Source organism: Salminus brasiliensis, chromosome 18, assembly GCF_030463535.1.
Source record: "Salminus brasiliensis chromosome 18, fSalBra1.hap2, whole genome shotgun sequence".
Classification (NCBI taxonomy): Eukaryota; Metazoa; Chordata; class Actinopteri; order Characiformes; family Bryconidae; genus Salminus; species Salminus brasiliensis.
The window spans coordinates 4,461,873-4,484,328 of NC_132895.1; the positions used below are offsets into that span (position 1 = coordinate 4,461,873).

At 43.8% G+C, this 22,456-nt stretch overlaps 1 protein-coding gene across 1 annotated transcript in view; it reads left to right on the forward strand.

Annotated features, from left to right (window-relative positions):
- The window catches only part of atp2a2b (ATPase sarcoplasmic/endoplasmic reticulum Ca2+ transporting 2b), a 43,290-nt gene that overhangs the window by 844 nt on the left and 19,990 nt on the right, over positions 1-22,456 (forward strand). Inside the window, exons 2-5 of the mRNA XM_072662444.1 lie at positions 1,807-1,824; positions 1,925-2,007; positions 8,476-8,580; positions 15,924-16,062. Of these exons, the coding sequence (XP_072518545.1) occupies positions 1,807-1,824; positions 1,925-2,007; positions 8,476-8,580; positions 15,924-16,062 (345 nt within the window). The remainder of the gene's footprint in view (positions 1-1,806; positions 1,825-1,924; positions 2,008-8,475; positions 8,581-15,923; positions 16,063-22,456) is intronic.

A 22,456-nucleotide genomic window follows, 5' to 3' on the forward strand; every position in this document is an offset into this window, starting at 1 on the left:
GACCGGGATAAAGCGCTGTGTAATCAGCCGGGCCGGTTAGCTAACCTGCAGATAAGAGGCCTGCGCGCGGCTCTCCGGGAACCGGCGACGAGTTAAAAAAAAAATGAAGTGAAAGTGTGACGTCAGTGCAGCCCGTGAGCGCGCGCCTTTGACAAACACGAGGATTTACTGACTTTTAGATTCTGTGTTTTAGTTAAAGCGTGAAATCAGCTGATCTGACCACCCTCTATCTGCCCGTGCAGCCCCCCCTTATCTCTGCCTCTCTCTCTCCCTCTATCTGTGCCTCTCTCTCTCTCTCTCTCTCTCTCTCTCTGTGCCTCTCTCTCTCTGTGCCTCTCTCTCTCGATCTCTGTGCCTCTCTCTCGATCTCTGTGCCCCTCTCTCTCTCGCTCTCTGCCTCTCTATTTGCCTGCCTCTCGCTGCCTATCTTTCTCTCTCTGCCTATCTGTCTATTTGTCTGCCTCTCTCTCTAGCTGTCTGCCTGCCTCTCTCTCTCTCTCTCTCTCTCTCTGTGCCTCTCTCTCTCTCTCTCTCTCTCTCTGCCTCTCTCTCTCTCTCTCTCTCTCTCTCTCTCTCTCTCTCTCTCTGTGCCTCTCTCTCTCTCTCTCTCTGTGCCTCTCTCTCTCTCTCTCTGTGCCTCTCTCTCTGTGCCTCTCTCTCTCTCTGTGCCTCTCTCTCTCTCTCTCTCTGTGCCTCTCTCTCTCTCTCTCTGTGCCTCTCTCTCTGTGCCTCTCTCTCTCTCTGTGCCTCTCTCTCTCTCTCTCTCTGTGCCTCTCTCTCTCTCTCTCTGTGCCTCTCTCTCTCTCTCTCTGTGCCTCTCTCTCTCTCTGTGCCTCTCTCTCTCTCTCTCTCTCTGTGCCTCTCTCTCGATCTCTGTGCCTCTCTCTCGATCTCTGTGCCCCTCTCTCTCTCGCTCTCTGCCTCTCTATTTGCCTGCCTCTCGCTGCCTATCTTTCTCTCTCTGCCTATCTCTGTCTATTTGTCTGCCTCTCTCTCTAGCTGTCTGCCTGCCTCTCTCTCTCTCTCTCTCTCTCTCTCTCTTTCTAGCTGGTGCTATGTCTATCTTTTCCTTTGTATTTGAATGCCTGTATGAGTATATATCTGCTGTCCAATGAAAACCATGTATCTCCATTTTTTTGTCCGTTTTTAGTTTTCTTGATGGTTTGAACGGACCACTAGACATGCTCTAAATTACTTTCTTTTAAAGTGAAGAGCTTCTCCTGTAAACTCTCAGTCTTGGAGATGCGTGTTTTTCACTGGACAGCAGCAATATATGCACACTAATCTGGGCAGTAAGTGTTTATCAGCTCAGTTAAACACTAATAACACTCCTACAGAAAGTCGCGGTGTTTTTCCGTCACTGTGTTCATTAAAACATCCCAGCATCCAGGGTTTTTCATGTGCATATCTGTTGATCTTCATACATCTATAAAATCCACCATCCATCGATCCACCTGGCTTAGCGTCTCGGAGAAGTGAGGCAGTTATAGAGGCAGTAAAGTAAACAAGGTGCTGATATTTTAGCTCAGTGACCCAGCCTCACTCAAACGTCCTCCTACAATAAATAAAGTTGAATCTAATCAACATGGTTAAACACCTGCAGTCCGTCATTTATTTATTTAATTATAAATAATCTACCGGTATTGATGTCATTCCAGTTGTAGTAGTGTGTGTGCCCTGTATCCCCAGATCAGCCTCTAATCTTCAGATCAGTGTTTCTGTAAAACTGACTTTTAACACTCTCTCTCTCTCTCTCTCTCTCTCTCTCTCTCTCCCCTTGCTGCGGACCCCCCTGCTGTCCTACAGAACTGCCGGCAGAAGAAGGTGGGACTAATTCTTTTGTCTCTGCCCGGACTATTCATATGCTTATTTGTGGCATTTGTTGTCAACTGTTCTTATGCAATCGTGCCTCTTTGTCTAACAGGAAAATCACTGTGGGAGCTCGTGGTGGAACAGTTCGAGGATCTCTTAGTCAGGATTCTCCTTCTAGCAGCATGCATATCTTTTGTAAGTACTGAATCTGTAGTTGTTAAAGAGATAAAGACCTGTTTCTATTGCATGGTTAGATGGTGGGTGGTTCCCATCACCAGCGTTGCTTTACAGGCCTGTGTTCCTGACTGAAAGCTGACTCATGCCGACGCACGTCACGGTCATATTAACATTTGTCTAATAGCTTTTTGTAGATTTTTAAAAAGAGGGTGATCTAGTCCATGTGGGCAGCTTAATATTCAAGCAGACTGGAGTGCATTTATTGACTCAGTCATTCATTTATTTATTGGTGTAAATGCTCCACTTGTGATATATATATATATATATATATATATATAATCATCTTATTCGGAACGACTTATGAAAGAGCTTCACTGTTTGCTCAGAAAATCCCCTTAGCTAGTTTGTATTGGCTAGGATTCAGAAGATCCCTCTAAGCTTAGATGCTACTAAATACAGAAGTCCGTATGGAGACCCCAATACTCTACATACTCTACACTCTGCCTAAGTACTCTTGGAAAAGGAGGGTCTTCAGTCTGGGTTTGAAGACGGCGAGCGACTCCCCTGCCGTTCGGACACCCAGGGGAAGTTTGTTCCACCACTTTGGTGCCAGAATAGAAGATATATATTATATATAATTAAAATAATAATGAATAAAAAATAATATAAATAACAGCTTCGAAATCATGTTGATGCTCCACTGACTGTAACAGGGAGAATGGCAACCTTCCCGCTCCGGACCGGAACCAATGTACTTGTGGTGGAGCTCAACAAGACCAACAAGACTCCAGAACTGTTACACTAATATATATTAGTGTAAAATCCTGTTGCTTTACTCTAACTGCCACAACCCACATGCTGCTATACCTTCAGATGCTGCTTCTGGAACCTCTCAGCTTGTCCAGAAATGCATGTGTACAGCTGTCCAATTGTAGCCGAAAAGTACCAATTCTTTCAATTCTGTTTTATTAAGCTAGTTATTAAGTGACCGTGGTCTAAATAAAAGTGAGGCCACGTGTTTGTCAATGTAAATAAGGTCTTTAGCTCCTGGGCTAAGTTGCACAGTCGGAATGAGAGGCATGGTGTGAGTTCAAGAGGGATTATGAAGCCAGCCCTGTCTGGAATGGTGTGAACAGCAGATGAGATTAGCATCCTGGGTGTTACTCGCTGTGCAACTTTACACCGCCACTGTCAGTCAGTCAGTCAGTCAGTCTGTCCTGCAGGCCTCCTGTTGCTGGCCCTAAAGCCCCTTTCCAATGGCACTGTTTGTTACAGCAGCACTTGTAGGTTATCATCATGATGAATGCATTGACAGGGCTTGCATAATCAGGGCCTCGTGAATATGACAAGCACGCGAGTGCAGCATTTAACCTCTGTGACCTCTTTCCGCTTTGGCACTCGCTGCAGTGTCCCCTAGCACAGATATCACTGGCAGTGAGCTGGGTGATGATAGCCTGGAATCTGGCCTGTAAATCAGTCGCAGGGTCCTCCACTCTCACTCACTCTTCCTCTGGTCTTCCTTTTCCACTAGTTATCCCGGGGGGAGGGTTGGGTTATTCAGTCAGCACTTTGTGTCCTATTCCTGCTCACTGCAGTTTCTGGAAGGGTGTGTGAGAACAGGCCTCTAGAGATTTCCTGATGGTCAAAAGGCCGCGGAATGGCAGGAGTGACGTCTCGTTTAATTGACGGCTTAATTGTACGAGCAGGAGAGATATGACTGGACCTGGATAACAAACTGAGTCGGTCTAACCCACGACCAAACCAGTTGATACCAGTGCTGAGTCATTTTTAGTCCTGTGATATCAGCAGGAATCATCTTATCTTCACATTTTGTGCAGCAGTTTTACATTTACACTTTTTCCAGAGAGAAACAGCCAGTGTGACTGCAGCTCAGCAGTGTTGCTGTGATAAAGGTGTTGATTGCTAAAGTGTGGCTAGCTTGAGGTTTTGGCTGAGAAGTAGGTTTCAAATTATGCTCTAAAAATATTTCAAGCAAAAGCTCGTCCCTTATGTTTTGTTAATAGAGCTGTGTCCACAAACTTTTGGCCGAAATGTAGGGTGCCACCTTATGTTCTAAAGATACATGTGGCAGAAGCTCACTCAATGTTATTGCTAATAGAGCTGTGTCCACAAACTTTTGGCTAAAATGTAGGCTGCCTGAAATGTAGCTCTAAAGATAATTTAAGGACAGAAGCTTACCAATCCAATTGGCTAGTTGAGCTGTGTCCACAAACTTTTGGCTGAAATGTAGGGTGCCACCTTATGCTCTAAAGAATTATGGGGCAGAAGCTCACTCAGTCCATGTTATTGCTAATAGAGGTGTGTCCACAAACTTTTGGCTAAAGTGTAGGGTGCCAAAACGTTTGTCTAAAGATGTTTGGGGCAGAAGCTCACCCAATCCATTTGACTAATTGAGCTGTGTCCACAAACTTTTGGCTGAAAAGTAGGATGCCACCTTATGCTCTAAAGATACATGGGGCAGAAGCAATTTTATTGCTAGAAGAGCTGTGTCCACAAACTTATGTCCAACATGTAGGCTGCCAAAACGTTTGCTCCAAAGATGTTTGGGGCAGAGACTCACCCAATCCATTAGTCCAGAAAGGTTTGTCCAACATGCACCAGTCAGCCATAACATTAAAACCACCTGCCTAATATTGTGCCAAAGCTTCAGTATATTTCTACCAACTATATGTAAGTTTCTCACCTTTAGCTCCAAATATTCCCATTAATTTCTATAATTAGCCGTTAATTCCCATGGTACATTTATTTGTATTGTTATGCTTTCATGTTTTCAAACGGTACATTGATGATTGTGTATGATGGTTCCTTTTTAATTCAATTCATAGTTCCAATATTTCCTACTAATTCCAATAAATTCCCAAAGTTTCCATGGAAAATCTACCTTTTTTAATATTTCAGAAGTTCCCATGGAAAGTTACCGGTAACTTACTAGAAATGTATTGGATATTTTCCACCCCTTTGCAACCATTGGAACAGAGTAATCAGTGTTATTCAATTCACCTTCAGTGGTTTTCATTTGTTTTTACTGGTTCTTCTATGGTGTCACTCAAATAACCCTTCAAGGCACCCATATTTTTAAGAGTGGGCTGTGCTCGTCTGTCTATCAGGAAATCAAACCGCCGCTAGTCTGCCCCTGGCAAGGCAGTGTTGTTACTCACTACACCACACCAACCACTACTGCTCTGCTGACACACAACAGGCCATTCTCTATTGTCTCGCACTTCTGCAACACCAGTAAACAGTGGACCTTTAGTCTTGAATAATGTAAATATTGTAGCACAAGAGGTGGAGCTACTCTTTGAGTTCGCCACACAGGTTTAGCAGGGACTAATGTAACGGCTTTAACCAAACGAAATATTGTTACCTTAGGAAAATTGGGAAAATTGACACTTGTGGTGTTACAGCACTGACACCGGTGACCGGTGATTAATCAGGGAATAAAAGAATCCAATTTGTATTTATTTTGTGAAAAAAGAGCAGAGGAACTGTACATGGTAAACCATGAAATAATAATTATTAATAAAAAATAAGAACTTTAATAAAAAACGTAATTGAATGAATTTACAATGCATTCACAATTATTACACAAATAAATAAACGAATAAATGATAGTAATTAAAAAAAAGAAAAGTGCTTATCGCTTGCCCTTATGTTGCACTGGTGTAAACCCCAACACCACCCCAAATCAGGGATCATGTGTGTGTATATATGTACTTGTATATGTATATATATATATATATATATATATATATATATATATATATATACACACACACACTAATATATATATTTTATAATATATAAAAATGTGTGTGTGTGTATATATATATATATATATATATATATATATATATATATATATATATATATATATATATATATATACACAATGGAAGTCAATGTAAATATATTTAGAAATATAAAATATTATTATTATTTACTATATTTTACTTTTTATTTTGGAGCATTTCTATTGGTTTGTCAAAACAACTGCCAGATTAATTCTGAAAGTAAAAAAAAAAGAAGGAAAACAAATTGAAAAAAAATATGACCAAGTCGAAATATACAATAAAAGTAAAATACATAAATATGCAAAACAAAAACAGGATCTATAAACAGCATTCCAGAATATCTGAATCTGGATCAACAACACAGGCTGATGTGTTGCTTTAAGACCGGCCTCTTAAATGCTGGTGGTCCGCCTTCTTAGCACTGTGACTTTACAGCATGCTACACATAAAAATAGTTCATCAGCTAAATTGGGGTAAAAACAAGCTAAAATCTGGTCAGAGTTTGGAGATGGGGCAACTCTGACGCTTTAACTGACCCAAAGTCAGACAAATAGTTGAACATTGGCGTCCAGAGACCACACAGTTGGACGCGATCTCTTAGCTGCGTTAATTCGATGGTGTTCTTTTGTGGATTTAGTATCAGTGTTTTAAAGCAGTGGAAGATCTGTGCTTCTAAAAACATCCTGATTAGATTTATTTTGTGTCTTTGGACTTTGAAGTAGGTTACAGGCAGCTGGCATGAGGGAATACTATGTGACATAGTTGTAGAGTGGCCTAGATTATCTGTGTTGAGACAGAAACCCTTGCATATCCACAGGATTGGCGATGCTACGTATATTATACAAATAATGGCAGCAGGTGTTTAGTAATTATCTGTAGAAGTTCTGCTGTAGAAGTTCACCTTTATTATTCAGTTCATCGGCTGAAGACGAGGTTCTCCTGTTGATCTGAAAGAGGGCGAGTGGGACGAGTTGCAGAGCCATATTTTTGATCATTAATTTAAGAGAACTATTTGCCAAGACCGATAGCCAACAACGATTGTAGCTCATCTTAAAAGTACATGAAAACTGCCAGCTATTTGTAGAATAACTTAAATGAGAGATGCTTATTAATTAGGTATGCACCGATCCGATACTAGCATCGGATATTGGTCCTGATACTAACAATTTGCTGGATCGGGTATCGAATAACTAGTCAGATCCATCCACCAAGGCCGATTCTTGCACAGCCGGTTTTCCAGGCTTCATAACCCTGGATCAGGGTAACCTACAGACATCATACATAGATTGTAGCAAACAGCAAGACTCCTTCTATCTAAACAGTCATTTGTCATCAACTATCAGCGAAGAATCCGGCTCATCTACCATATGAGGAGAACCGACATGGGAGGAGCTGCTCGCTCTTCTTTAGTCTCTCAGATTTTGGAATAAGAGTCCTGAGCAGACACTGTGCCGCCGTCCAGCACAGTTACAAATGTTAGTGATCTACAAACAGAAATCGGGTTCGTTTACGTCTGAAAATTTGGACATTTTAATAAATAATCTTGAGTGCACAAAGCTGAGCAAGTATCGAAAGTACCTTTTCAGTACTTAAATACTTTTAATACTTTTCAGTATTTAAAGAGTGCTGAATAAAAACGGACCTGTTAATTACACTGTAGAAATGTGTGGACGAGCCAGTAAACCTTTGGAGCTCTCCCAGACCAAAAGTGCTTCTTCTGGGGCATCACTCAAGCACCGTTATTTTTTAACAGTGTACGTAATGGTGTGCATCAGTGTAGCCTAGGCTTCGTCCAGTTTAACGGTAATACAGAATACCACAGTCAGAATGAGGACGGTATTTCGAAACGACCACCTGTCTGATTTCGGTTCTGCGTCTATCTAGTACACAGACAAATACACTCCTTCCCCCATGTGCAGTTAAGAGTCCGAAGAGTGCCGAATAAAAACGGACCTGTTAATTACACTGTAGAAATGTCTGGCCGAGCCAGTAAACCTCGCAGTCTCCCAGATCTAGATTAAGGCTAAGCCTAGACTGAAGCAGTGGTGATTCACCATTGACACGGCAGTTTAGTCCAGGACTGGCATCATCAGTGTGTATTATATGGAACTAAATGTACCAAGTGCAGAACTATTCGTTCTGGATGTTGTGTGTGGGATCAGCGGTAAGTGACTTATGATCCACTGGAGCCAGATGACTCCACTGCGGCAGTCAGAGGGACTGGTCTGCGTTCTCTGAAAACGCTCGAGTTCTCCAGCGCTGATGGAGATGCATAATGAGCTTCAGCGTCTGCCTAAATTTAAACGCCGGTCCAGCTGGATGGAATGCTTGGCTTGTCTGAGCCAGGCCAGCAGGAGAGCATGCATTAAACATAACTCGCCTCATTAAATAGCTGACAGCAGGCTCACCGAGCCCACAGTCGTGCCTCTTGATCAAGGGCGACATGCCCAGGGTGCAAAATCTGTGACGCAGCAGGACACGTTCTCGGCCCCCATTGTCTTCCTCGGAAACCGCTCCGGTACTGCGAGTCGCACTGACCTTGCAGTTGTCTTTGCATGTCAATTTGAGATGTGAGATCTGTGTGATTGGACAGAACTACAAGCCATTATTCTGTGATCAGTGTCTGACAGTTTCCAATTTTTTCTTCTTTTCTTTTTGTCTTTCTACTCCCTAGGTACTGGCCTGGTTTGAAGAGGGAGAAGAGACCATTACGGCTTTTGTGGAGCCTTTTGTAATATTGCTAATTCTTATAGCCAACGCCATTGTCGGGGTTTGGCAGGTAAGTGCATCCCAGCCCGTCTGTCTTTTGTTCGCCAGAGTAACAGGTGGTTGATCACTGAATGATTGGGTTTCTTAATTGCACAGGTCTATATGCCACATTTTAATTGGATATGGTCAGCATGTTGCTATTACACTCAAGCATCTTTATTTTTAACAGTGTTGATTGGTGACGTCATGCTCTGAAAACCCCAACAAGCTAGCCATAGTTTCAAGTTTTGAGAGTTCGACTGAAAGAGCAAGCAAACCTGGATGAGCCAGTCTATTAAATGAGCCCGAAAACAGTGAAAAAACACTCCTAAGGCCAATCCTTCGACTCCCTCACGCTCTCAAATGAGGTTTCATCCTCTAAACAGGTGTGATTTGAGCCTCAGTTAGCTGGAACACGGTTGATAGCTAACTTATCCAAGCCTGGATAGCCGGCTACAAGTCCAAACCCAGCAGACCCGGAACAGTCACTCCACTTCGCTCCTCTCAGGAACCAGTTTTTATGGTCAACACTTGTGTCGGAGCTCAGCAGTTAGTTGCTCTGGGCTGGGGGGGTGGCTGCAGCCGAACTAGTTTAACGAGTGGCCACAGATCCAAAACCGCAGGAGGAAACCTGAAATTCACCAGTCGCTCCAGTCTGACCCTTCCCAGCCTGCCCAACCCTGGTGTAGCCTATGAAGACTGAACATGGGTTTGAACAGGCTCCCGTTATTTGGAAATCTTAACGGCTGTGTTGCGAAGGTGCTGCCTGTCTCTGTTGACTCGGTGCCAGCCAACCAGCAGCCTGAACAGTCCCATGGCAGCAGTAGTTTAAAATGTGTGTGGGTTTTGTGGGTATGCACTATTTGTTCCAGTACTTTTAGCTACACTTGCTGTCCATCTCAGCCCACGTGCACCGCTCACACAGGTGGGTTTGCATCTTAAGCCTCGGTCTGTGGACTACTTCCAGCTTGTTTTTGCGGTCAGCTTCGCTGCTGTGGGCTGAACGTACGGTTTGATTTGTTCGCTCCTTTTTTCTTAATGAAATTAGCCTTGTTATGGAAATTAAAAAACACATGGATGCCTCCTTTCTGCTCGTCTTAAGATAGCCCTGGCTTCCCAGTGGATCCCCAGTGTAGAGCTGAGGGCCTTTTTTTTTTTTTTTTTTTTTTTTTTCTCTCTCTCTCTCTCTCTTTCTCTCTCTCTCTCTCTCTCTCTCTCTCTTTCTTTAACGGCACCTCCCAGTGGCCCTGAAACCCATGTCCCAGTTTCCAGTCCATCGTTTTATTTTAGTCACCATTCATTACCCAGGCTGGCCATGAGAATCCCCAGCTTTCACCTCTGCAAACTGCCAGTCCACTCCTTAAAGGAGAAAAGAGTGCAGTGTGACCCTGGATGTGCATCAGTTTTTGTCCCTCTTATACCAGTAATGTATTTTTGTCCTGCAGACGGTTTCCTATTAAGGACTAAATGCTAGGGATGCACCGGTCCGATATTGGGATTGGGTATCGGTCCTAATAATAACAAAATTAGCTGGATCGGGTATCGGATAATTATATTTCATTTTCACTTTAATCTGTTGGTGTGAGACTGCACTAAATGTTTACATGTTTGCTTGTATGTTTGACAAAGTTACTTATTTATTTTCCGCTTCAGCTGCTAGATTTTATTTTGAATTAGGCTAAATATTTAAAAATATGATTGATTACTGGTTGTGTGTTTGACAAAGTGAAGCTACATATTTTTGTGTTTTGGCTGATGTTTTGGCTGATGCATTTTATGCATTTTAATATATTTTAAGAAGTTTGACACCCTTTTTTAAAATTAATTATTATTTTTTTGAATATTGTATTAAGGTCCAATACATTTATATCTTCTTTAGCGATAAAGAATAACAATTAGTTACATTTATATCTGTGTTAAACATTGCTTTTTTTAACTTTACTAACAAAATATAACAAATTAAGTCAATTCTGATGCCCTAAATATCTCCCACATGAGGTGAGGTACACAGTCTATTCACTCAACAAAGGTATCGATCGGTAATTTATTTATCTGTATTGATGGAAAAGCCGGATCGGTGCATCCCTACTAAATGTTTACTTGGTTGATCTTGGCAGCTGAATGTTGACACGCATCCCGCTGAGTAATGATATTTACATATTTATTTAGTGCTGGACTGTAGAAATGAAAGGTTTAATTAGACCAATTGTAACGTGAGCTCGCAAAGCTGTACCATACCCGTCCGAAAATCTACCGTACGGTTTAGCATGGGAGCAGGTCTCGGAGCTGGTCTTCCAGGTTTGTAGGTACCAGCGTTGAAAATAGCTACAACAAGAGATCCTCTGAATGAAACCTGCAAGCTAACATGCGGCCTCCAGCTAGCAAGCACACATTTACAGACCCTCCAACGCATCTGATCAGTTCCTGACTGATTGGTTCAGTTAATCTATTAATTTGCTTATTAGTTGATTCATTTAATTGATTAATTGGAAGGAAATGCAGTTATTAGTGCATTTAATAATTAAAAATTCACTTTGTGTATGCTGCCATTTCTCATGAGGTTGAATGGGGCTTTACTCAGCCTTCTATAAGGCTAAAATGGTAGCTACAAAAGAGCATGTGTGGGTGGAGCATGGATGGTGCAATCCTCGCCCTTTGTTCAGTAAGGGTTAAAGTCACTGGGGTAGTTTGGCTGAGTGGCTGGTCTGGGCTGGTGTGGTGTGTTATGGGATGGTATGGGACGCAGAGCTACTTCCTAATTCTTAATAAGCCACCTTCCTTCCTTCCTTTGCTCAAACAATCAGAGAGGCAATAATCCTCGATCTCCGGGAACGCCGCTCTATACGCCCGCTCTAGAGGCGGGCCTGGAGATTTACAGACCTATTAAGCGTCCATAGTAAATATCTACGGCTGTTTCTCAGCAACCGGGCCGGGAGCAGCCGCTAAGGGACAAAGGTGATAGTGCACGCTGCCTATCTGCTCTGTGCATCGAGCGTTCGCTGTAATGTTTTATGAGGGCCTGCATTCACAGAGGGCTGTAGAGTGAAGGATTACTCATTACAGCGCTGGGAAGGTCTTCAGTGATTCCCCACACGTAGGCTATACTTGGGCACCCCCTGCCGAGTACATTGCCAGCCACCCACGTGTATTTTATGCCTTTTTGAAACAATATACCATTTCCGCTCTGTCCAGTTTTAGCAGATTTTGAGCAGAAAACGTTTGACGTTCTTATGAATCAACCAGGGCGCAGAGAAGCCGTCTACTCCTGGCAGTAACGGGCGCTTTTGGTGATGGGATCATATTCGGATTTCACTCGACCACATAAAGTCAGATAGTTTCAGGTTTCAGGTTTATTTGTCATTTGCACAACATGTCAGGACATTTATGCATTGAAATTCTTGTGGTGAGGCTCAGGTTGATGCTCTACAGGAGGACAAAACTATATACATACTAAACATATTAAATAAAGTTATATAAAATAATAAAATATAAAATAATATTAATATTACAAAATAATAATAATTAAATAAATACAAAATAGAAACAAAATATACACAACACAGAATATACAAAGACAGGAAGGATCTGTAGAAATTCTTTGAGCTATGTATGTATATGTGTGTATGTATATATATATATATATATATATATATTAGTATTAATAATAAAGTGTCCGAGTGCAGTGGTGTTGGTGAAAGGTTCACAGCTTGTTCAGGAACCTGATGGCTTGTGGGTAAAAACTGTTCATTAGCCGGTTTGTTCTGGCCTGGATCCTGGATAGGATCTGAATCCACTTTGACTGACTGGATTCTGTTCACACCTTTCACTAAAATGCGCCTCTGGTGTGACCACATGACTCCGGTTCAGGTTTTGGGCATAAAAGCCACGAGTTTTCACTAATGTGGTGCAGCTCAGGAAGACCATGAGCGCTGTTGAGGATCATTCGCTGGTGGTTGGTTAGATTGATCACCTCAAAAACCTCAAACCACCAACACCCATGACTTCATTCGCTTCTGCAGTGCTGCGTACTGCGAGTGAGGTCTGTATTGCCGTCTAAGGTTTGAATGAGGCATCCTGCGACCTGAAAATTGACTAATACGTTACCTCTGCTCCTTCAGGTGTGAACAGGCTGTGGTTTGTGGTTCCTTGGCCTAAAACTTCACTGAAAATGGGAAAACCAACCATTTATTTGACGCTTTATTAAAATTCCACCATGTCCACCATGGGGAAATCGGATACAATTTATTTAAAACAAATCTCTATGTATTTATGTATCTATATATTCCAGAATATGCAAAAAACCTTTCTTCATACTTCTTCAATAACCTACCCGCCTGCACCACCCCCTGCTGTGCTCTCCAGGTCTATTTAGGTTGGATTGATCACCTCAGAAACCTCAAACCACCAACACACAGCTCACAGATCTTTTTTTTTTCTTATTTTGTAATTATACACAAGGTTAAAGATCAAAATTCATATCCAGCAAGGACAAAAAGTCAAGCAACCAAGGTCACTTGAAGGTCATCTTATAACAGTCTGCAAACAGTCTCGCCTGTGGAGCTGTGAAACGGTCAGAGGAGTTAACGCAGTCAGTGGATCGTGGTTTCCGGTCCCTCACAGTCTGAACAGTGATGGTTTCTGTTCTAACAGCACACTGTCATGTTACAAGGCTGTTGCAGGGGCCGTTTCTAGTGAATGGCTCACTTGGCTTCGTTTCGGGGTCCCGTTTGTTCTGATCTTTATCAGAAACCACAGTTGGCTGCAGCCAGCACCAGCGCAGTTCAGAACAAGCTCTTTTTATGATGTGAAAATGTCGGGGCTGTTGACCTGGTTCTTGTAAAAATAAAATTGTGCACTTGGCCTTTCTCAACCACATCCGGCCACAACTGGTGAGAGCCCAATCCGCCATGCTTGCAATTCCTAAATAATGCCTGAAACCTATTTCTGGTGTTTTTTTGCGGTGGGTCCCTTTTTTTTTATGAAGAATGAAAATAAGCTCAACATGCTCTGGGCCTCTGGGCCTTTTTTATTTATTTATTTATTTATTTATTTAATAGCTTAATGCTCTTTAGTTGTTATGCAATAAGAGCTATAACAGTGTCTCACACCCCCCCCCCTCCCCCATGGCTTATTATAGCATTTCCGTCTAAGTCAGCCACAACCTGTGTTGATTTATGTCAATGACAGTTGCATTTCCTTTTCTGTGTTTCTCAGTGTGCTGAGGGCCAGAATGGCCTGTTTTCAGAGCTTTCAGACTTTTCTCATATTAATAAAGCAGCAATTTTATTCAAATTGCCCTGTAGAACTGTGCTTTTGCTTTTTCTCATTGTGTAAAACTGTCCAGGCATTTATTTTTATTTATTTATTTATTTATTTATTTGATTTCTGTTTGTCAATTTTCTTCTCTCTTAATATTGGTGCTACCAATTAACCCATCCATTTGTAGCTCCCTCTAGCACTAGCAATGCTCCCGAAACTAGGAGGGTAAGGGCTTGACACGCATCTGCTCATAAACATGTAACGCCAGCTGATTCGGCAGTGCCGGGCAGCCGACGCGCTCTGAGGAAAGTGCCGGGCCTCGAGCTCCACCACACTAGCTTTCCTTCTCTCCCAATGTTGGTGCTACCAATTAACCCACCTATTCGTAGCTCCCCTAGCACTACCAATGCTTCCGACACTAGGAGGATAAGGGCTTTGACACATGTCTCCTCCGATACATGTAACGCCGGCTGATTCAGCAGTGCTGGGCAGCCGATGCACTCTGAGGAAAGCGCCAGGCCTCGAGCTCTACCACACCAGCTAACGCTAGCTAGACGCCTGTGCCAGCCAACATCTCTTTAAGGGTAATAATAGGTGAGGGCGCTGCCAGTTGTGCTCTCTCTGGCTCTGGACATTGATGGCTAGATGGCTAAATGGCATGGCTCACATCGTGGTGACCAGGTGGTCTGTACGCTTCAGACCACCTGTCCAGGCATATTTTAGTGGAGAAACTGTGTCTGCTGTCTGAGTAAGAAGGCTTTCTACTAGATTGTGGGGGAGCACTGCAGTGAGGATTTGATTGCATTCAGCGACAAGAGCAATAGTGAGGCCAGGATGTTGGATGATAACCAAAATATGCTAGCAAAACTGTCCAAATGTTTGTGGACACCCCTTCTGAGCTGCACTCGTTGCTGATACAGATATGCGAACATGCAAAAACACAGCAGTGTGGAGCAGTGGAAGAACTGTGTTCTCTGGAATGATTGGTGGTGCTCCATCCAGTACTTTTGGGATGAGGTGGGGTGGTGATCATCATCCTCCAATATCCTGACCTCACTAACGCTCTTGTCGCTGAATGCAATCAAATTCTCACAGCAATGCTACTCCAAAATTTGACAAAGTCTTCTTCCCTGGACAGTAGAGACAGTTACTCCAACAAAAGCAGGTTGAACTCAAAGCAGATGAACAAGGTGTCCCAATACTTTTGTCCATAACCAACATCCGGCCTCGTCGCATGTCTGTTGTCCATAGAGGTCTGGCCCTAAGATTACGCCATTGCCCTGAAGCTAGCTAATGCTGTTGGCCTAAAATGGGTGCTTTGTGTTCCCATCATACGTAAGAGGCCAACACGAGCCTCCTGCCAAGAAGTGCTGCCAAGTCGGCTGCCACCAACGGGCACGTCCCCGAGGATTGATCGCGGCGCAAGCGAAAGGTCACGCTAAACAGAATGTCGAGTTCTGGGACAGAGGGAGGAGGAGGGGTTGGGCTGAGGAAATCTGCTAAGCTGTATCTGATGGCGCGTCGTGACATTTCTTAGTTAGTAAAAGTAATTCCCATGGCTGACCAGCGTGGCTTGGCTCTGCATTGTTTGACCAACTGGGAGATATGCCCTCTAATTAAGGTTAATGGCTGACTATTTTTGGCAGTTTGCTTTTGTTGGTTGTTATTCTTCATGAACGAGGCCTTCCTGCATCCGTGTTCCTGCAGCTTCTGGGCTGTGATGATCGGTGATCGGCTCTTAAGGCTCATTTCCACCCCCTTTATTTACGTTTGCAAATTAGCATGTCCATTTAACTACACTGTTAAAGGTATAGGATTCTCAAAGAACTTTTTGGAGATTCTTCAGTTTGAAACTGTGGAGGAACCTTCTAGGAAAGATTCCTTGAAAAAGGTTCCTTGAAAGTTCCACAAGCATCTAAAGAAATCAAGGAATCTTTCCTAGAAGGTTCCTCCACAGTTTTAAACTGAAGAACCTCAAAAACCTCCTCAAACATATTTATTTTAGTATTATTAATTGATTAATGCCATTTTTAAATTGCTAGTGTTTTGAAACATGAATACTTTAGTTTTTTTTATAATTTCTTACCTTTTTTAACCTTTAATTTGTGCTTGCAGGAGCGAAACGCCGAAAATGCCATCGAGGCCCTCAAGGAGTACGAGCCTGAGATGGGCAAAGTCTATCGGCAAGACAGGAAGAGTGTGCAGAGGGTCAAAGCCAAAGACATCGTGCCTGGGGACATTGTGGAAGTCTCTGGTAAGGACGCCTCATTTTGGACCCTTCCGATATTAAATTCCAGTGCATTGAATAGTTTGAAGCAGTCTTTGGAAACAATGGCCGACTAAAGGAGCGTTACCAGCTGTCATCGTGCCACCCAGATGGTTCCCGACAGGGCTGTGAGGTGTCTGCTTACCTGTGGTTTAGTTTTACAACCCCCTCCCAGCGCAGGGCGTGTTCATGTTGCAGTAGAATGTGCCGTCATAAAACATGCCGAGACATGAGAGGAGGACTACTCCTCTCACCGACGTCTCTTTATTACGTTTGTCAAGCCGTTTCCTCCTGCTTCCTGGAAAGGCAGGATAAAATAAATGGCTGTATCTGCACTGTCAGGCCTCTATATGGGCTTCTCAGCGGTGCTCCTTGCCCCATAGTACACTGTAATGCCCATAGTCTCCCATAGGTTTATTCACTTACTGATTTAACACCTCTCCTGTTCAGCTGGGCCTAAAACAATTACCATTTCTATCTCAGGCTTGCTGTTAACATGCATATTGCTGTTCCTCTGGGGCAGTGTGGAGGTGGTTGCTTCAGTTGTGAGTAAACAGTCTGAAATGCATCCTGAAGCGCTTAGCCGAGGACTGAAGTTTGGTTCCCAGAAAGCACTAAACAAATTACGGCTTCTGCTTAGCACCCAAACCTTTGCGTTACCTATGTGTTTTACCATCAGATTATAACTGTATCAGTCAGGTTAGACCAGTGGTGGATTTTACTTTTGCAAGATGAATGATGGTGAAGTTCTTTTATATGGACAAAAGTATTGGGACACCTGCTTGTTTAGAGCTGTTCCTGCTTTTGTTGGAGTAGCTGCCTTTCTACTAGATTTTGGAGCATTGCTTGCATTCTGCAACAAGAACATGACCAAGTGCATTAGACATGGTGCCAAAATTCGGCAAGGTTCATGTTTATCTGCTCCGGAGTGTCCTGTATTCTTTTGGTAATGCTTCTCTACAGGGACTTGGCAAGACCAGACCATCTCCTCCGACAGCCTGTCTCCGTTTCAGCCGCTGTCGTTTGCAGTATACCGTAGAATTCACCACAGTGGTGTAGAAACCTCATTGCCAGACTGGTGTTTTGGTGGTATAATCGCAGAACGCTCGAGTGTAAAGGCTCACAACGGTGTAATCCAAGTTTGCACCTTAGTTTTTGCTCAGTAGGTTTTCCTTCATTGTTGAAATAAGATTTTAAAAAATATATATTAATGATGTGATAAATGAGTGCTCTGAAATGTAGAACCTAAATTCCCTTTTCTGCTGCATGTAGTCTAGTTTTGGCACCAGAAGATGAAATGCAGCCTTGAAGGTATTTTTGTTTTTCCTTTTAATGATTAATTCTCATCTTGGTTATCGTCAGAAATTGATATATGTACTCCCAACAGGCCATTAAGAATTTGGTGTTGATACCCGTGGGCTCCTTCATCAGAGGAACTGCACGGCAGGCCATTTTTAAGCCCCTAGCCGCTCTGTGTGGAAGAGCCCAACAGTTGTGCAGCCCCTCCTAACCCCCCTGCTCAAGCCAGATGAGGCTTATTCACCAGGCTGCGTGTGCTGGAATTAGACTGGTACTAGTACAGGGTTTCAGCGTAGGTGCTTAGTCATGGTGAGACGGAACAGGCCGTGCCGAGAGCGAGCCGCTCGATGCGGCTGGCCTCCATCAGCAGGGCGAGGATTGGAGAACGCTGCCTTGCGTATGGCTAATGACTAATCCACTACAGTAACAATGCTGGGTAAGTGCGTGTGTTATGTAAGGCCACATGAGGACCACGAAAGGCACGCAGGGTCACACCGAATGTAATAATGCCCACGCAGTCCGTGGACGTGGGTGGCTGAGGTGCTCAGCACACATCCAGCAGTGGTTAAAGGCTGGGAAGAAAAGGCAAAGAAAGTCCCTGCAGGCTGGTCCTTTTTCAAGGCAAGCCTCCACCCCTTCATCAGTCTCTCCTCCGATCTCGATTGGTCACCATCTTCCTAAGTCATCAGCCCCTGCTCAGTCACTGCAGAGAGCTAGAGAGAGGGGGGGGGGTGGTGTTTTTCTCCTTGGAAAGGAGAGACGAGGGAAGATTGGAGGCAGAATTTTGATTGGTTTTCTAACCCCCTGCATGGGCTGGAAGAAACTCAGAGCTGGGATTAACCCATACCATTCCAGACTGAGCTTGACGCAGAGGATGAGTGTGAAGAGCAGAACAGAAAGGGCGAGAGGAATTTTTAGCAGGGTGACTCATCCGTTTATTAGGAATATCAGAACATGAGGCATTGGATGGAAACATGCCTCAATCTGACCTAATCCTGTATCAAATATAGCTCAAAATAAAATTATTTTAAAATCACTTATTTAATATTTTGTCATTTTCCCCATGTTTCTCCAAATTTGGTATTGCCCGTTCTAGCAATGCTCCAGACGCTAGAAGGGTAAGCCAGCCACCAGATCTCTCTTCGGCCTGCCACCAATGGCAGTGGCAGCTGGCACACTAAGAAGAAAGGACCGGGTCCCCAGCTGTGCCGTGCCCGCTTCAGTATGTTTGTGCCAGCCAGCAATGCTTAAGAGTGGTGTGGGGAGAGGGCGCCACCTAGAGAGAGCCCGGCCTCTTTTTGTGCTCTTTCAGACTCCGGCTGCTGATGGCAAAGCTTGCAACCCCCTGGGAAAATTTCTGTTCCAGCCTAAATATTATAATGGGTGTCAGAATGTAACTGATGCACCATTTAAAGCAACATTATGTAGAAATGACCTTAAAATATCAGCGTATTATTATTATTATTATTATTATTATTTGTTTAATTATATATTGCCAATTACCTCTTCTTTGATCTGCCGCCTATGCAACGTCACCAGGCAACCAACGTGCCCAGAGGGAAGTGCCGTATACCCTATACCTAGTGTGATGACCCCGCTTCAGAGCGGTCATGCGGTGCCAGGTATTTCACTGGGCATTTCTTAGTTGTTGTCTCGAGGCTGAGCTCGGAGGTCAGTGACCTGCCTTGCTGCAGATGGTGCTGTGGGATTTTAAAGCAGCCCTGATCTTGCAGTGTCCTTTCTTCTTGTGCCCGGTGAAGTCTGCTCGCTGTGCTTATCCCCCCCACCCCAGAGCTGCTTCTGCGTCACTCCGCATAACTCAGCAGCCTGTCTGATGGAAAGAAGAGCCGGTCCCCTTTGCTTTCTCACTCTTCGAATCGGAACCAGTTACGCTTGGCCAAGTAGGTTACACACGCAAGGAAATTGTCTTGGTCTGTGCACGTGGACCATATGGACAAAAGTATTGGGACACCTGATCGTTTATTTATTGTTTCTTCTGAAATGAAGGGTGGCGAAGGGTTCACCCTGCTTTTGTCGGACTATCTCTTCTGTCCAGGGAAAAAGGCTTTCTAGTGCATTAGTGAGGTCAGGATGTTGGCTGATGATCACCACTTCACCTCATCCCCAACGCATCCCAAAAGTACTGGATGGAGCCCCACCACCATCCATCTTCCCAGAGAACACAGTTCTTCCACTGCTCCACAGCTCCATGCTGGGAGGCTTCATACCACTCTAGTCCGTGTCCACAAACATTTGGACATAGACAAAGGCTCGACAGCAGCCTATATTGAGACACTTTTCTCATCCTGAAGAACATTGTGGCTATTCAGAGAGCTGGAAATCGGTGAAGCACTGTAATGCAGCCTTTTAACCAACACCAGCATTAGCAGCATCCCTCCTACTCTGAGTGAGTCATAGCCTGTAGACTGGGCTGCAGCCACAGCAGCATGACCTTGGAGGGTCTTGCCGACCCTCGCCCCCCAGCCCGCCCCCGGCGCACCCTTGCCGCACGCTCTCCGAGCCTCCCCCACTGAGCTGCACTTCTCTACTTCCTCCTCTGTCTCCTGTGCACCTGCTCACTGTTGCCCTGTAATGCTAGGCCAATCCTGTTGGCTGAGGTTCCTCGCACCTGATCCACTATTTGGCTTGGGGCGTGTCTCCTGTCGTCTGTGAAGCAGCTGCTGTTATTGCCGTTATTAAGCGCTTAGCGGTGTCCGCTTTCAGCCTTCCCGGATGGCACTCTGCTGTTTGTCCACCTCGCACATCATCGGCTGAGGGTAGTTGATGGCCTCTGGCATGTCAGCTACGTAGTAGACTTCTGAAGGCATGTGGTCAATATAAGAGGAGGTCATATGCTATGTCAGGGCTCTCTGCACCTCAGGAAATCTGACTGGTAACAGGAGGGGATGGGGAGAGGTGCTGACGACAAGCCCCGCTGACCCGTAGGGATGCTGTGCACACAGTGGCACAGTGCTGATGCTGGCTACAGAGGGATTATTGACCTTAAAACGGGTCACAGAAAGCGCTGGATACATGAGACGGCTGCCTTCACCACCTGCTAACCGCTTCAGTGCACTTAGTAATCCCTCGGAGTCTGGGAGGGAGAAACATGAGCGCCCCCTGTGCATGCAGGCTTTTCTTCACCGTCTGCCCACTCACCAAAGCAAGCGCCCAAATTAGTCTCATTAGCCCTCACTCCTTCCCACGAGTTAGACTGGTCACTGAGTTCATGGCCAGGAAGGCTTGCAGGGACGGTCTTGTGTTTATATTGATGCCTATTGGTGTTTTGCAGTGCGTGATTAATTAATCTAATGTGACCAAAAATTAATTCATCTAATTATTTTGACCAAAATAATAAATATTTAATACTTAATATAATATAATTTATTCAATAATATATTGTGTAACCATATGACTGTGTGATTATACACATGTTTTGTTTTAGATGTTTAATTCATAGCCCAAGATGTTTAAAGGCCAAGGAGTTTGGCTCCACGAGCCAGGTTGGTCTGGGTGGAGGAATACTCCAGAAGCTTCATCAGTCTAGGCATAGGAATAGGCAAATCCTTAATACCAATCCTTTTACTTTTAATCCTTCACCAATCCTTTTTTATTCTGATTGTGCGAGACTAAATGTTTGCAATGTTGGATTACAGCTTGTGTGTTTTGGCCAAGTTACTTATTTATTTTCAGGTTAAGCTATTAAATTTTATTATCAATTACTTTTCAAAACATTAAATATTTAAAAAGAAGTTACTAATTTTCACATATACATTTTATTTATTTTAATATTTGAATAAGTTTGACACCTTTTTTATTTGAATTGCTGTATCAAGGTCCTGTACTATTGTTGTTATTATTATTATTATTTATTTTTGTATTTTTTTGTAGTGACAAATAGCAGTTTAGTACATTTATATCTGTGTTAATTTGTTATTTAGTTTTACAAAGTTAGTAAATTAACGATTTGAGTCTATCCTGATGCCTTAAGTCTAAGTAAAGGTATCCGATTTATTATTTCAGCAATGGTATCGGATCGGTATCGAGTATCGACCGATTTTGCGAAGTTTATGTATCGTATCGGAACTGAAAAAGCCAGATCGGTGCATCCCTAAAGGTTAGACCAGTTGTTCTAAGAATAAGCTGGAAGCCTGGGGAGTTGGTGTAGGAATTTCTAGATCTAGATCATGGTAGGGGTTTGCTGGCAGTCATCCATCCAACGCCGATGGTGAGTTCTCAACAGTGAAAGCGAAATGGAGAGCCAGCTGCTCTCATGTAGTGTTGGACATGACCCTGCCGCAGGCCTGTGGCCTAAACCACCGGAGACAGTCAGAGGGCACAGAGGAAGGATGTGCTGTATCTATCGAGCGCCGTTTGAGGAGATGAATAATTAACAAAGCAGATGTCGGATCTAGCGGTCATATTCTTATGGGAGGGACCGTCTGCACTCTGTCCTCTCTCGCTGTTCTCCTCGGGCGGCGCTGCAGTCCCGCCGGCTCCGACCTGAGCCGACCTGGGGGACGAGGTGTCCGGGTGACTGCGAGCACATCCTCTGCTGCGTGTTCATGTGCTGGGTTTCAGAGCTGTGCTCGTGACCTTTTGCAGCGAGCCCCTGAGAGAAAACCCGAAAGGAGAATTATGTACAAATTGTCCGACGAGCTCAGCTGCGAGCGTAGCCCTCCCTCACGCCCCCCGTGAGACCGTTCCCACTGTCGAGCCGTTATGAGTCTTTGTGTGTTTAGTTTTCCTTTATCTACAAAAGTCAGACTAACAGCAGCCGAAACTTTCCTTCAGTTCGTTTGTTTGTGTTTGTTTTGTTGGAGTTGATGGAGTTTATTGAATGTTCTCGTTGCCGTCGTCAAGGCGGTCATCCTTGTGGTCATCTTGTGTGAAAGAGGCCCCGGTCTTCTGCTGGGAGTGCAGGGAGATATTGATAGCGTTCAATAACAGAAATATTGTGAAATTTTTTATTAAACTTAAGATATATATCATTTTATATACACACAACCTTTAATATATATGTGTGTGTGTGTGTATGTGTGTGTATATATATATATATATATATATATATATATATATATAT